The sequence below is a fragment of the Glycine max genome, chromosome 9 (assembly GCF_000004515.6).
Source record: "Glycine max cultivar Williams 82 chromosome 9, Glycine_max_v4.0, whole genome shotgun sequence".
NCBI classification, from domain to species: Eukaryota; Viridiplantae; Streptophyta; class Magnoliopsida; order Fabales; family Fabaceae; genus Glycine; species Glycine max.
In genome coordinates, this window is record NC_038245.2 from 41,471,651 (window position 1) to 41,489,302 (window position 17,652).

The window sequence follows — 17,652 nt, forward strand, 5'->3', positions numbered from 1 at the left end:
GGTTTTTCCATCACACCACATAGTACTTCCTCCAACCAAAATTATATATTGATGTTTACTTAAGTTAATGTACATTCTGTCAAAAAAAAAAAAGAAGAAATATATTTAACATTACTCACAAGTCACAAATGACATATTTAGTCAAAAAAAAAATATTTATTTAATGTCTATGATAGAAGCAATTGTGGAATTAATTATAATTATCCAAGTCATCATGGTACTTAGGGGAATGCACGCATGATGTATGAAAGAAAATAATTAATGAGACTTAATTAAAATCTGTAAAACATAATTTTGGTCCGAAAAGAGTAGCGTTTATAACTTATAAGGTCACCATAATTTTTTATATGTACATGGTCGACAACCAATCCAAACATGTTATAAAATTCAACCCACTTGGCACTATTCTAGTTGTATAAATATGAATAAGACTTATAAGAGGTAAAATTCAGGTTTTGAACTAATAAATTCAAAAGCAGAAAATTCGAGCCTGTGGAACGTTTTCAAATTTTTCACCAAAAAGAAGCAACAACCTGAAACTCTAGCCACTGGCATTAGTCATATGACTCATATTGTATAAATATATGTAAATAAGAAGTAAAATTCGGGTTGAGTTCTAAGATTAATTTTCTTATCAATTCAAAAGCAGAAACTTGATGAGGCCTATGGAATGTGTTCAATTTTTATTGGACGCACTGTGCGTAGTCATAATGTTAGTGGAATTCTTGTAATCTAGGGGCTATCTGTTTGCCACATTAAGTGGGTTATAGATCAGTACTACTGCACCGCCACATCAGACGCATTATGCTTCATGTGACAAGCACAATTGTATGTATTGACTAGATCATAGTTGTATATTATGCAAGTCAACCTGTCTGGTGGGAATTAACTCAATCATCTTTGAATATTCTTTGGACCTCTATTTACCGTGGACAATTCTGATTGGAAACAAGGGCAGCAGCACCCATAATTGAAGTTGGGTATGCCATTTTTTTTCCATCTAAGTTAGAGTTTCTAATTAAGGTTAAATTATTAAGTTTTTCTGCAAGTAGGTTTTTAAACTAATTTTTTAATTAAATTCTTGATCATTTAATTCTTTCAATTGAGTCTCTATCATTTTTAAAATTGTCATAATATATTATTTCTTTGTGATTTTAAGCCAATATATAAACTAATTTCATAGGGCTATTTAGTTTAGTTGTCCAATTTATTTATTTTATTAGTTTAAAGAACTACTTGAAAATTTTTAAATAGTTTAATAAGCAACTGAATAATTTACCTTTAATTCATTTCTCTATTTTCTTATCGCTGTCAGTTTAGATCTGTTTTTAAAAAGTATTATATTAAATATATAATAAATACAAAGGCTGCATGTGTTGCTGATCACATGTTTATGCTAATATAGTTAATTTTAATTTGATTCAATCATGTAGTCAGACAAAGTGTTCTGGAGTCTGACCTCAGCGAGTCTTTAAATTCGAATGGAACATAAGGGAACTAAAAGGTGGAGAATGTGGAGAGAAACGTTTTTCACATATATACTCCACACCATACGCACAATTCTTTAGTGAAGAAAACTTACAGTTGGATTTCAGTGAAAAATAAAAATACACTACTCCTCACACGCTATCCATGTAAACACCTTCGAATTACACAATTGGACATGTATGAAAAATAAAACTATTACATTGTTTGGTATTTGTTTTCTTGGAAAGGAATTTATATAAACCATCATATCTTATATTTTGAAGTTTTGAGTATTATAGTTTATTGGGTTTTCTTTGCCTTCCCTGGTCCTCTGGGAATTTTGTTGAGGTAGTTCTTGTTAAACCTTCTATAGTTTTTCTTGAGAACTATTATGACATCGCCGACCCAGTTGTTGATTTCTTCCTCATACCGTTCATACACAATTGGCAGCGTTTGCATGCAGAGAAAACCTTGATACGAATTAACCATGCAACAAGAAACAAGACATCTTAGTACAATTAAACTTCAGTATAAAATCATCAATAAAAATAAGATTAAATTACTCAGTTGATCCCTAAACCCTAAAGTATTTAGAATTTTCAAATAAGATTAACTTTCATAAAATATTCCTTATTCTCTCATTATTGACCGCATGAAACAGCCAGAAAATTATATTCTGTGGCAGTCAACAGAGTATTTTAACCTAAAAAGAAAGAGGGTGAAGAAATGCTTACCAATATATAGCAGATTGACAAAGCTGAAGTAGCTTCCAATCACTGACAGAATATAGAGGGAAACAATGTTCTGAAAATGTTTTGAGAAGTGAGATGTCAGGTTCACTATATATATTTGTTAATTAAGAAATTCATTTTAATTAATTAGTTTAATGAAGGACAATGAATATATAGGTTGTATACCAGAAGAAAGATTGGAAGGTCTATTCCGCATGAAATGCGGAGGAGCATTGGTAATAACTGGTTAAATCTTTTGTGGAGGATGGAAGCAAGATCATGGAAGAATGATTCCTTTAAAACAATGTCCGGTATCTGGGGACCTTTCCTGAAAATATATTTTATCAAAGGGTATTATAATAGAAAAAGAACATAGATCTCAATATGTTATTTGATTTTTAAATATATATAATAGAACAAATTAAACTTCTAACATAATTATAGAAAATCACTCCATATGGATTTCCCTTAAAGATAATATTCTGCATTACATGGAAGCTTTTAATTAGGAGCCATGACATTTTTTAGTGAATTGATAATCCGTCAGTTAGAATATTAATATTCAATACCAACAAAAAAAGGATATGAATTTGTTATGATTAATTGGTCACCTATGTACGTACATGCATGTCCATAAAAATATAAGCAAATCACCCTACAATTTGACATGCACATTACATGCACTCCATAAACCGGTTCAATCCAATGTGGATAGATAAAAAAATTCAATCTAAAAAACTGAAAATCGAATAAATCAAAAAGCGAATAGATACAAAACTTACAAAATCAAAATTTTTATTGGATCATATTTGATAACTCCAAAATTTGAGTTAATTTGATAGTCAATTTTGATTAAAAATGATCACAATTTCTTCACTTTATCGTTATTTTTAATGAAATAATACAGAAATTAACATCATTGTAATTTTTTACCAACAAAAAAAAAATTCATGTGTTTTGAAGGAAAATTGATGCAAAAATGTGAAAAAAAACCTTGAAGAAAAAGTTGAAGATCGAGACAGTTCGCTCAGCTACCTTAGACCTATAAAAGGAGTAGAAAGTAAAGGAGAAAGACCAATCCCGAGAAATCGAGACTAAGAACTCTCTAGTAAATACATCTTAAGCCTGAGTATCTTAAATAGGAGAAATCCTCTATGTTCATTATCCCCTTATTCCCTTCTATCCATCTGTCTTCTTCTATTCACGTTAATTCATAAATTGTAAAGTCCCTCATAACAATCAGAAACTAAACATCTATTGTTGAGAGTCTAGCAGTCAAATGTCCTTGTAATGTAATCTTTCCTTATTATCTATTTAATGCAATGCCAATTTTTATTGTTTCTTTCCTGTGCTTTATTTGTTATTGTGTGGCCTAATCATCCATGCATTAGTTTTAGGGGTTATACATTGAAAAATGATAATTTCTAAAGAATTCAGAAAAGAGCATATAAATAATTCATTGTTAGGGATAAAGTGACTTTATTTTGCCTTTGCACACATCTTCATGCTTCATGCAATTTACTATCTTTGCAAAGAGATTTGGGAGATGATAAATAAATTACACTCTTCATCGTTAGGGATGGGTTGAATGTATTAGTAGATGTGCTGGAAATTGGAAAAACATTAAATAGAGAAAAATATTAATATTGTATCAAAGTGAATTAGACATGTTAGGCTAACCTATTTTAAATTTTGAATTCATCTTTTTATCATTATCTTTTACTTTTCTTATCTTATTTATTTTATGTTCTAGATTTCTTATCTTTTACTTTAATCTCTTATCTCTTTAATTTTTATCTTATCTCTCAATCTTTTATTCTAAATTTCTTATCCTTACTATTAGATAATAAATTAACAAAACTAAAATGAATAGATCATATACTCTTTCTACTTCAAAACTAATTCAATCTAATCCACCAACACCCTAACATGTACAATGAACAAAAAGCTATAGCATTTGAATTTGGATCAAAGTTGACTTATAATTAAGCCGAGTCACACTCTGAAGGCTAGGTGTTGTTTGCAAATATATATATATATATATATATATATATATATATATATATATATATATATATATATATATATATATATATATCTTGCATCCATTTGAATATATCTTACAAAATTGCATCCATTCATAGCCCCTATGATGTTAAGAAAATTATGTACCACTTAAATATGTCTGCAACCGTGGACCATATGAATAGTACAAGCATGGTGGTGATGGAAATGTGACAAAGGAGAGCCACGAAATTGTACTCAACGATCTCAAATAGAAACCATATCACAGTCATCCCACCCAAAAGCGCACCTGATACATATCTGTCCTTCCATAATAACACATCTGCCACTGCAATTAAGTTCCCGAATTATATATTAGAATCAATTCATGGATTCTCAAAAGTCAAAACTTCCTTAAATTCAAATCACTAGCATATTGCTAACAAAAGAAGAGAGAAAATTTAATGATATATATCATTTGCAAGATTATAGCTCTCTCATGAGTTGCTCACAAAACGCAAGTGCAAATTTACTAGTGTGCAATATATATATATCATGCCAATGAATTTATTGTAAATATATATATGTACTCAAACATGAATTTGTATAACATGACTAACAAACTATGAACTAAATTGAATTTAACGTGGTACCTTTTCCTCCTCCAAGAACTTCATGAATCGGTTCTTCGTGTCCAAAGAGCTTTGCCCGTGATCCGATAATTTCATTTTCAGAATCAGATGATGTATCGTTCATCATAGTTCAATTCCTTCTTGACTAATATATTGTGTTCTAGTGCCTAGCATTTATATGGATCATCCAGCCATACTTATTTATTTGTTTTCATGCGCAAGGATATGAGATTCTATGCTCAATACTAACGTAAGGAATGACTTGGCGTTAACATGATCGATGATACCTTTTCATTCCCGCTAACACTAAAAATTCCAAAGTATCTATGCCACGAATCTAGATGAGTCTTGTTTCAGCAACCAACTCATGATTTTTATGCAACCCCATGTCGAAAATATGGAGCAATTAATAAACTATTTGTTTTTATGTTCATAAATAATTAGAATCATATTATTTTTTTCTGTACATATATGTTTACATTTAAAGCACTTATAAAATTGGTATCTTTTCTCTCAAAAATATATTCATGTATTAGTGCACTTAATGTAACAAACCCCAAAAAGTCAATGAAAGTTATTTTTAGACAGTGATTGTATATGATGGTAAAAGTATAAATAAAAGTTAAAAATACACTACTACATGTGATCTTCAGTAACATATTTACAACATAAAGATGACATGTGTTTTCAAAAAAATATTATTAAAGATTATTTGTTGAATTAGATTCAATGTTAATTGGTGTACGTATTATTGAGGTGTTTATAATGTTGAAATGTCGAAAAAAATATCATTATCTTTTATGTTATGAAAACAAATAATCAATCGAATGGGTCAATTCCCTTCCCTGCACTCTCTTACTCAACCGACACAAACTACGACAAACAAAAAGGAAAATGTGAACTATCCATGCAACACTTCAACATGTAAAAATGGTTTGCATGCACATGGTGCATTAACGGAAAAAGAGCATCAACGAAAAACAATAAAAATAAAATAAACCCAATCGAGACAAAACACCAGTATTTTAAAAACAACAATTCCTGTTATCCTTAATATAGAGTAGTTCTTTGCATTTCCCTTTGTTACACCTTTTAACGGAAATTTATTATTATTAGTATTATAGTGCTTATGCAATACACGAGATAAATATTTATTATACATAATAAATAAATATTTTAAATTTATGAAAAATAATTTATATTTTGAGACAAAATGTTTAACTATTAATATTTAAAAAAAATATATTAAAATTAAATTTAAAAGTAAAAAATGAAGATAGACGTAAAGAGATAATATGTTAAGAAAAATCTCTAGCTAGAAGCATAATTATTAAAAAAAGAGACTGATAATTAATCAATTTCTTCAACCAAAACCATTAATCAATTAAAGTCAATAAATACTTTATATGTCACTTATTCAGATAATAATAGAAGAGAAAAAGTAATATTTTTTATATTCACATGAGCTGCACGACTAATGTAGTATATAAACAATTAAATAAGCGTGTTTGGTGTGCGCCAATGCATGTGGCTTATGGGTCCTTTTAGCTTGCACAAACAACAGAGTAATCAAGAAAGTTGCTTTCTGTACTTAGAATTTCCAGTACGAATGGATATATGGTCCTGCTTTTATCTTTTTTTTTCTTTTTTTTTTTTTTCTGAATGAGTGATATTAATATGATCCTACTATCTTTGAAACATATATACTATCAATACAGAAGCAAGTTGGACTGGTCCCAACAAACTTTTCTATATGTTGTTAGTTGTTGCCTGGGATTACTCCATCCTCACCCTCTTTTATCCACTTTCCTCAAGTGGTGTTCCTACTTTTCTCAAAACATGCAGAAATGTATTGAATGTGACCGATTGCATGGTAACCAACTCATTACTCTCATTTCAATTCATTCCAATATGATATAAAAAGAATTGGATTTCAAGCCAACAACATTTTATATTATCAATATGTGTACATATGATGAACTTAATTTGAATGCATTTGTAGATTCTTTACTTAATATAAATAGGATAGTTTGCTATGATATACCGATCGATAAATCATAAGGTTTAAGTCTAAGTAATTGATTTATTTTTTTGGAACAATTGTTGAATGAGTTTAAGTATATCAAATGAGAGAAAGAAAGAGAGAATTTCTCTTTATTGTTTGAGAAACTTAGTTTTAATTCTTGTAATTCTTTATTCAAATAGACCTTATTCTTCCTCTATAATAAAATCAGATCAGATAGAGAAAAAGAAGGAATTCGTAAATATAGATTAAACGGAATTCGATGGACCTCCACACCACCACTCAATAGAGATTTAAAATGAGAAGTTGAAAGGGTTAGTGATTGTTGATCAGGATGCGGCTCCTTTTTGTGCTTTGTCTTTTTCTTAATTAAGGAGGATATTTGTAAAAGAAGAATAACAAATTCAAGGAGACAATCAATAAAATGGATTGGTAAATTAAACTAATATACGTTTGGTAAATTAAACTTAATTAATTAAGGGTATCTTCTTTTATTCCACCAACTTCCTCCTCCCAACACTGTCCAAGAAAAAAATATATGATAGCCACAGAAAAAAGTTTCTGCTAGTTAATGGAGGACTAATATAATAATACTACATTTAAATTTTTTCAGGAACACATGTATCCAATTTATACTTAGAATCCAGAGTCCAGACAACATATAAAATTATAGCTAGCTGCACCATTTCTCTAAACAAATATAAGTAAAAAATTAGCAAAATATATGACAGCAAAAATAGTTATTAGTACTTTATAGTATAGTTAAAAGCTTGTCATACTTAAGCAGAAAATTTTTGCAAGTAATATATAAGGGAGACAAATAACAAAGTAAAATATGCACTTCCTCGGGAATGAAAAAAATTGATCTACTTTAATTTGGTATTTTGTCTTAAATTCTTTAACTCCTTGATACTCAATTTTTGTGAAGCCTAGAAAAATAATAAACTTAAAACTAGAAGAACCATGCCCAATAAAAACAAAGAAATGCAGACATGCATGCAAAGTTATGCCTTTCAGCAATTTTATCCAAATTCTTAAGAAATGTGAGTTTAATTAATTTAATTACTAAATGAACTTAACTGCTTTAATCAGATCTTCGCATGGAAAAATCAAAATTCCACTCCAACAATTTTCAATCTCAAATCAAAACCATTAAAATAAGATCAAGGTGACCAACACAAAAGAAGAATAGAGAAAAAAAAAAAGGAACAACAACCTTGGCTTTTGCAAATTGATCCAAATTAATTATTTTTATATATACGAGGAATAAGCTGCAAAACATATTATCAAATTATTTACATGTAGCATGTTAACCATTGATTTTTTGTTTTACTTATATGTGTGTGTGTGATATCAATATCTTAATTTTTCAAGAAACCATAAAATTTCTCCCAAAAGTTTGATCAACCTTCCATATTCAGTCATACATATGCATATTCAATTTTGACGACTCATTTAATAATTTATAAATCTATAAATTGGTCCAGGCCAGAAATATGTATTTAGTGTGACAAAAATTAGATTTCATCTTCTTAAACAAAGCTTCATATTTAAATTTGATGGACAAACAAATATAATTAAAAGAAGATAAAAAAAGCTAAAAGATATTTCACACAAATATCATATAATTATAACCTATAAAACAAAACTGATTCTCAGACCCATGTGATGTTACCATTTTGGACCGATCCATGTTAGACGCCCCTTCAATTATTACGTAACGCATTCATGTTACACGCTCCCTGCAATTATCAGGTAACGCCATTAAACGCACGGTCCCCTTATGAACTTCACCAAGCAAAACTATTACACAGTGTATGGTAGCAACTACAATTCTAATCCTAAGCAGAAATTATGAAGGAAAAGCTATAATGGAAATTTCTCATGTATTCATTTCAATTCTGGATACATATTTATAAGCAGCACAAGCTAAACGGTGTCTGTGTCCCACTGTGAGTGCACTGAGTTGTAACATAATTGAGCAAATTGTTATAACAGATTTGGTTAAGGAAATCTAGAAATATTCTTATCCTTATCCTTATCCTAGTGCTGTCCCCTCATACGTAATCACAAAAGATGATTGGGCCTTTTGATATTCCTGCTTGGTCTAGTATCAGCCCTCTTTGTATTGCTATCAGTGTATGAAATCGTTCGTGTATGAGCAGATGGGGAAGAGAATGATAGCACAACACCTAGAGGAGCAATGCAATATACCCGCAGTGGCAGACCCAGGATTTAGTGATTGGGGTCAAAATCAACAAAATATATAAGTATTAAAATTCATATAAAATATTCATATATTTTTTTAAATGATTTTAAAACATTAATAAAATATATTATTTACATAGAACATATTAAACATATTTTAAAGATCCTAAGCTACAAATCACAATAACCAATTTCATATTCCATCAAAAAACTGAATAAATTAAATTTATAATAAAAATTGGTATTTACATTAATTATTTTTTTTAATGAAAATTCTTATTAATCATATTCCAAAAACCTACTAAATATGACTAAATTATGTAACTTACTAAATTATTTTTTAGGACAATAGTAGCCAACTACCATTCAAGAATAATTTACTTTCAAAAAGTTAAAAATTGAAGAAGAAACATATTTGTTGTAGCGAAGGCTACAATTTTAAAAGCAAGTGATGACAAACCTTTAGGACAATTTGATGATATCTTTTGTTTTCTTAAGATTTATATAGTTTACGAGTCTGCCCACTAGGAACGAAAGATGAATATTTTTTGATGTATTTCAAAATTTAGGTTGTCATTCTTATATATAATGTTTTTAAAGTTTGATTCATTGATAAAGGTTAATAAAATTATTTGGTTACAAATTGAAATTATTTATAACTTTTAATAATAATAATAATAATAATAATAATAATAATAATAATAATAATAATAATAATAATAATAATAATAATAATAAAAGAAAAACTATTTTAAAGAAAAATAAATAATATTAAAATTTTTATCTAAAAAAACAAAAATACAATTATCTCTGCAATAAATATTACAAATAATAAAATATTTTATTATTACTTAAATAATATTATTTCCATACTTAAATTTCTAAAAGCAAAATAATTACTCAATATTATTTTAAAAAAATTATCACCTAATATAAAAAATTAATTTGAAAAAATTAGGGGTGGCAAAGGTCCCCTCAGTTTGCTGTGGGTCCGCCCCTGTGTACCCGTGCCTAAAATCCTACCCCAAATTTACACATTTTTTAAAAGTATGTGAGGAAATGAAGAATTTTATTGAAAGATATTAATTTAAATAATGAAGTTAAATGTATAGATTTCAGTTATAAATTTTCTTAACTCAACTCACTAATATAATATGTGAAAATTTGTTTTTCTCGCATATAAATTTGCATGTAGATGTAGTGCAAATTTAGTATAAATTTTTAGACAAAGATGTGACGATCGAATAAAAAGACTTTTGTGATACTTTTTATAATTTAATTATTATTTTTAATTTTTCATAATATTAATTATTTCATCTTACACTTTTATTTTTCATTGTAAAAATAAATCTATTCAAATTAATTGTATAAACTCAGTTTAAGAAAAAAATGAGATAAACACCTGACAAAAAATTGTATATAAATACAAGCATAGAACTAAATATATAATTAGTATTCTTAAAAACAAACTCTTTGGTGTCAGAACTGAGAAGAGTGGTGATGGCGCAGAGAACTCAGCCAGTATTGGTCATCACGGATGTTTTCCAAATATCCAATGGAAAGCAATTAAATGTTGAAACATCCAGTGCTTCCTCCTCACCTCCAAAACCATTAGCTAATCTTTACACTAACTGAAACTATGCTCAAGTTTTCAGCACTCATAGGCATCGACCCTGTAGGTAGCATATCTAAGTGCAAGGCTTACAAAACAACACTTCCTCATATTCTCACAGTCCTTGGATTTGAACATACCAGTAGCAGTAATTGGCACTGGATTGGGCCCAGAGAAGGCTAATTTTTTGTTTCCACCCTGTGCTCCTCATGGGGAGAACCATAAGGAGCTTAAACCCACTTGTGCACATTTTGTTGCAACAAAGTATGGACATGCTGGATGATGAAACACCTGGGCCAATTGTGATAATGTCAAAATGTATGTGCAAGAATGGGAAGGGTCCTAGGAACTTGATGAGAAGGACTCTGAGGGTTGGCTATGAATGAGCAGTGGAGGGACTTTGATGCTATTATTGCGGATCCTGATCTTGCTCCAGCCAGACTCGACAATGTGGTGTACTGTTAGAGCTGCTAGTTCGGTAAGTGCATCAATTCGCACAAGTAGTATATTAAAACGGTAAGACCGAGTATCGTATTCACATAAAATTTGTTTCACTCATAACTGTACATTCAGTGAACAAACATTTGTAGAAACTGAAAGCAAGTAAATATCAAGTTGGATTTTTGTGTTAAAATCTAGTTAAGTATGAACTAAATATCTAAAGTTTAAGAAGTAAAAACAGTCAAGTAAAAAGCGTTGGGTCGTTCTACTGAATTTTTCTTGATGTTGTTATGGATTTTTCTTTATCTAATGTTATTCTAGTGTTCTTATGCTGAGAAATTACTCAAATCAAGATCCCTCTAATGAATGAGCCTAACTCTCTTTAGACCTCGTCCTTGATCCCTCAACAAACTCAGCCTAAAAGAGTTGCATTAAGTCTATAGCACAATATGAACTAGATCACTGCACTCCATTCCTAGACATACAGTTTTCTAGCTTGCTCCACCAAGTTCTAAGGTTTTAAACACTTTCCAATGCTAAAAATCCTAACTATACATACAAATGGATGATCAAGCACAAGCATGTAAAAATAAGCATGGATAGAAGCAATGAATACAAAAAAACAACATTAAATAGATAGTGAAAGATTATTACATCAAGGGTTCAACAGAACTTCCCAACCAAGAGGTTTAACCTTCCATTACAAGAAATAAGCTTACAATACAAGGAATAACAGAGTTTGAGTGAAAGAAAATGGCAAAGAAGGGTTGAGGATGTCTCATTCATCCTTTAAAACCCTAATCTCACTCCTCTAACCTAAGCTCTCTTGGTGACTTGAATTCTGTCACTTCAGCTTCTCCCCTGGCTCTGTTTTTCGACTCTTCTTCTGTTTCCGCCAACTTCAGTGTTTTAAAGGTTACTTGGACGATTCAACTTCTAAAGGCTCGCTTAGCGAGATTGGCGCGTTAAGCGTGAGTAAATGAAATTTGGCTTAGTGAGCTGGGTGCACTGAGCGCGAGAAGAGACAAACAACTCGCTGGACGAGCTTGCGGCGCGCTGGACAAGCACATCTCTGATTGATCCTCTTTTAGGGTTTCCCAGCACGCTAAGCGAGCTGCATGCCTCGGTTAGCGGATGTCACTCGCTAAGCGCATATGCCTCGCTTAGTGAGACATCAATTGCTTGAACCTTTTCTCTTTTTAGCCTGAAATTGAAGTGGTTTCAACATTAATTCACAAAATAGGAGTATCTACTCTATAAAATCAAACTAAACATGAAAATATGTACAATTCCTACAAAAAGAACCATAAATTGAAGGAAAGATGCTAATTTTATATAATTATTCAATACAAAAATTAGTCGTAAATAACAACTAACATGTACGTACCATCACAAAAATATTATAAAATTTATAATAGTATATATTGTTTAATCAATGAGTTAGATTCGTTGATAGTATGAAGTCAATACTCATGCTAACTTTCATTTTGTGAGTTTTTAATTCTATCTATTTCCCTGAAAGGCTAATATATAATGTCTTTCAAAATCGTCCATTATTATGTTTCGCAAGACATTTATTTTAGTTAATTTTTAATTTTTTTACTAGCTGAAAAACTTATTTAATTGCTTTTTGGAGGGATTAATTCCTATGAAATTTTTTGAGAAAACCTCAAAGAAATTGAGTACAAAAAGTGAGTCAAAATTAAAAATCAATTATAAGCTATCCAGAGCAATCATAGAAAACCAGGGTCTTAGGATTGAGACCAACTTTCTTTTGGTAAAAAACCTAAAGAATGAAGTTATCCTAGGAACTTCATTCATCATATCTCTATTCCCTCTCCAGATATCAAAGGGAGGAATAACCACTTAGCACTTGGGAAAGAAAATCACCTTCGATTTCTCCACCAAACCAATTACAAGGAACATAAACTTCATAGAAAAGAAGATCAACCAAATAAACTTTTTGAAGGATGAAGTTTCCTTTAGTAATATCCAAGTCCAACTAGATAAACCTCAAATGAAAGAAAAAAATTCAGTCCTCGCTAAAACACATTCAATCAACAATTTGTTACGATCTGCCACATGGGTTTTGGAATCGAAAAAAGCATATAGTCAATCTCCCTTATGAGAAAGACTTTAGGGAAAAAAAAATTTCCACAAAAGCCAGACCAATCCAAATGAATGAAGAACTTCTTCAATATTGCCAAAAGGAAATCAAAGATCTCCTTGATAAAGGATTAATTAGGAAGAGCGAAAGCCCTAGGTCTTATGTTGCTTTCTATGTCAACAAGCATGTAGAACTTGAACGGGGAATACCTCGTTTAGTCATAAATTACAAACCTTTGAACCAAGCCTTAGAATGGATTAGGTATCCTATTCCAAACAAGAAGAATTTACTCAATAGGTTGAACTCCACAAAAATATTTTCAAAATTTGACATGAAGTCAGGCTATTGGCAAATTCAGATAAAGGAAGCTGATAGGTACAAGACCGTCTTCACAGTTCCTTTCGGGCAATATGAATGGAATGTTATATCATTTGGTCTGAAAAATGCCCCTTCAAAATTCCAAAAAATCATGAATGATATCTTCAATCTGTATTCAAAATTTGCCATTGTTTACATTGATGATGTCTTAATCTTTTCTCAAACCATTTACCAACATTTTAAACACCTGCATACCTTTATTAATATCATCAAACAAAATGATCTTGCAATTTCTCAAACCAAAATCAGATTCCTTGGTAATAATATCCACTAGGGAACAATTATACCAATAAATAGGTCAATAGAGTTTGCCAACAAATTCCCGAACCAAATCCTAGACAAAACCCAACTACAAAGATTTTTAGGGTGTTTGAATTATGTCGAAAATTTGTACCTTACTTAAATAATATTGTCAAACCTCTACATGATAGGTTAAGAAAGAATCCTCCTCCTTGTATTAATATTCACACCCAAGTAGTCAAGGATATCAAGCTCAAAATTCAATCCATAAAATGTGAGTATCTTCTAATTCCACAGGCATTTAAAATTGTTGAAACAGATGCATTTGACATAGGTTATAGTGGTATCCTCAAACAAAGAGTCAATACCGAAGAAAATGTCATTGCATATACATCAAAGCATTGGAATTCCGCACAACAAAAATATTCAATTGTTAAAAAAAAAGTTTTAGTAATTCTTTTGTGCATTTCCAAATTTCAATCTAACTTGTTAAATCAAAAGTTTCTTATCAGGGTTGATTGTAAATCAGCCAAAGAAATTTTACAAAAAGATGTAAAAAAATATTGCCTCAAAACAAATTTTTGCTAGATGACAAGCAATTTTAAGTGTTTTTGATTTTGAAATAGAGTATCAAGGGCACTTCAAACTCTCTACCTGACTATCTGACCCGTGAATTCTTACAAAAAACTTGTCATGCCACCTAAGGTAGCGAGTGCCTCCTTACGAGGAGGAAGAGGTAGCGGGAAAGGTTTCAAATTGGCTCTACTAGAGCCATCACCAAAAAGGATTTCACCCTCCAAAATTGGGTCATCAACCCAACCTGGGTCGTCTACCCAGAAACCAAAACAGCAAGATGGGTCATCAACCCAACTTGTTGAAATTAAATTGGAGTCATCCACTCAGAATCTTTCAAAACCACAAACCTCAAAATAGACCAGAGTAGACTATGTTTTTCCAATCGAAACACTCCTGACCCTTCAAGAAATTGGCTTAACTACACTACCATAGAAAACCTGGGCTGACATAGCCTCTGAGTTAGATGATGAATCTGAATTAGACCTCCAAACCCTAATCCAAAAAACCAGAGATTCAAAAGTTATCTGCAGAACTCAAAAGGGGAAACAGATAATTACACCAACGACAACACCAGTCGCAAAACCATCTAATAATTATATTTATAAAAACAAATTTTCAACTGTTTTGCAGATGGAGCCGGAATATTGGGACAAAAATCCCTTTAAAGCCACAACAAAGGTGTTCCTTTCTGGTTTCCATTTCAAACCAACAACCAATAACAAAACTAGAACATTTTATGAGTTCATTTTAATAGATTCAAACTTAGTCTCTATTAAACATTTCAAAGACCAAAATGACCCCCTTCTAAACACTCATTCAACAATCCAAATTCTAAAGGTTTTACAACCAAGACATTTTGGAAACAGCCTGAATGAGTTCAAAAAGTTTTTGAACCTTTCGACTCAATAGATTATACTTATTGGGACTATATAGATGCCTGGACCAAGGTTTTTTGGCATCAGAACAACAAATTCAAGCACTCGTGGTTGATCTATTTCAAGACCAACATGAATTACAATTTTCCAAACTGGTTCCTTTAGTGGTGGGAATATTTTGGACCAATTCCTGAGATTTTCCCTGACCAAGTTCAACAAGTCTTTTCCCAGTTCAAGAAGCTATTTAATTCTAAGGAATCACAAATTTCACCAGACCTTAAGTATTTTTCCAGTTTTTCTCTTGCTGAATATTTTCCTGGCAATACAAGTACAACAAAACAGAAAATAACAAACAACTTTAATCTTTGCAAAGACATGCCTTTGTCACGTGGTGGAACCAATTTGACGCAACAAAAGAAGAACCAGATAAGGTGAAAATTTGGTTCATAGCTCATCCAAAGTTTCTTAAGAGAGTTGATCCAGAGACTTCATTGTTTCTTAATCAGAAATCCAAGCTAGCGGCTTTCCTAGCAGGATCTAAGTCAAAGGAACATCTGACCAAGAACTTAAAAGAGGTTCTTCAACTACTCCAAGACCAAGAAGAAGGAGAGTCTTCGTCAAAGAAAGAAGACGCCAAGTCGACAAACTCTTCAAATGATTTTTACCAGAACAAATATGACTGTTTTGGTATAAATTTAGCTGAAGATTAAATTTTCATTATAACCTAAACTATAGAAATAGTTTCAATAAAGATAACTTGAACTATATCTATAATATTTTTCAATTCTATAAAAGAAGTCATCCAACACATTGAGAGACACCTTTTTACACATATAGTTTAGAGAGAAGTTTAAGAGAGAGGCTCTGAGAAACAAACTTTGTAAGTTTTTCTTTCTTCTCGAATAAACTTACAATTTTCTTTGTCTTTCTCCCTTCTCCCTCCTTATTGATCTAGTGCTGACTATCATCGTTTTAGTATTCTGTTATGATTTTATTTATTTAATTCTAGTTTTAAATTTTTAAATATTATTATTTTTCTTGTAATTTCATAACCTGCATATCATATTGTTGTATTTCGTGTATTCTACTTTCTTTTTTTTGTTCGTTCGATCCTTCTGTTAATCTCTGGTACTAGAGCCTGATGGAAAAGTTAGAATGTATTCTGTAAGGATATATATATATATATATATATATATATATATATATATATATATATATTGTTATTTACATTTCACTTTTCAACCGGATTTTATGTGAGAAAATGATCTATATATTAATTGCTTGATTAAGGAAAAATTCGGATCAATAATCGACTCAAATAGAATATTGAGTCTTTAAACTTGATGAGATATGATTGGATTTAAAAAATTTAAACTTATGGTGTCTAAACCACTCATATTTAACAAGCTAGGTTGAAGTAACCAGAGTCAAACTTTTTCCTAAGCCGCGGCGTAAATCATGTTTGTTGAAAGGTAGAGGTGGATCCTAAAACTAGATACAATAAACTAGTGTTTTGACTTATAAATCATAATGCCATTTAAAAGATGAATTAATAATTGGATAAAAAAATAACATAATTAACTTGATTAATTTTATGTATTATTTTCAATAAATTAATTGATTAAGTTACCCGTTTGTTTTTCTTTTAACGACAAAAGAATTTTATTGAGTGAATGTACTCAAACTGGGTAAACTAGACATATCCCCTTTCTAATGCAGGTTGACCCATCCTCCACTCCGGCTCTGAAAAATTGTCCCCCTTTTTTTTCTCTTCATTTGGGTTGGTAATTATGGCTTAAGTATTTCTAGACAATTACTAAATGTTCTCTCTTATTAATTGTTATCTGTATTATTTTCCTATTCTCCCGTTCCTGTTCATGTGCTCTTCATCAACATGTAATAAATAGCAATATATAACATCCGGTTTTAGTCTACCACAAGTCCCTCACATGTTCTTCATCAACAAACTAGGTGTCAAGGACAACCCTAGCCTAGACCCTGCCACTCGTTTACAATACGTCAAAGCCTCTATCGAATGCTTGTACAACGTTGGTAGCGTGTGCAATGCTGCTACGTGTTACCCCGTGATTCATAAAAAAATCGTTCTGAATAACTTAGGTTCATATGGAAACAGGTGGGAGACCCACTAAAATGTGAGAATTTTATCTACCGAATTCAAAGGAAATTAAAACCAATAAAATTAAAGATTATACTTTTACGGTTTAGGATAAGTTACACGCCTCATGTGTTGGTGAGGTATTTTTGTCATGTATATTTAATATTCCAAGACTTTGCAATGCACCATTACGTGTATCTTAGGAAAATTTATTTAATTTAAGGACGTTTTGAAGCAATTTT

The 17,652-nt window shown here is 30.7% G+C and overlaps 1 protein-coding gene and 1 pseudogene across 1 annotated transcript; one reads left to right on the top strand and one right to left on the bottom strand.

Annotated features, from left to right (window-relative positions):
• Positions 1–1,496: 1,496 nt before the first annotated feature.
• Positions 1,497–5,093, bottom strand: LOC100527903 (reticulon domain-containing protein). The gene is made up of 5 exons (NM_001248496.2): positions 4,856–5,093; positions 4,371–4,551; positions 2,385–2,526; positions 2,202–2,271; positions 1,497–1,937 (listed from the first exon to the last, which is right to left on the bottom strand). The coding sequence occupies exons 1-5, from the start codon at positions 4,959–4,961 to the stop codon at positions 1,768–1,770; spliced, it is 669 nt and encodes a 222-aa protein (NP_001235425.2). The 5' UTR covers positions 4,962–5,093; the 3' UTR covers positions 1,497–1,767.
• Positions 5,094–10,565: 5,472 nt separating this feature from the next.
• Positions 10,566–11,213, top strand: LOC102665110 (chlorophyllase-1-like; annotated as a pseudogene).
• The last annotated feature ends 6,439 nt before the right edge of the window (positions 11,214–17,652 follow it).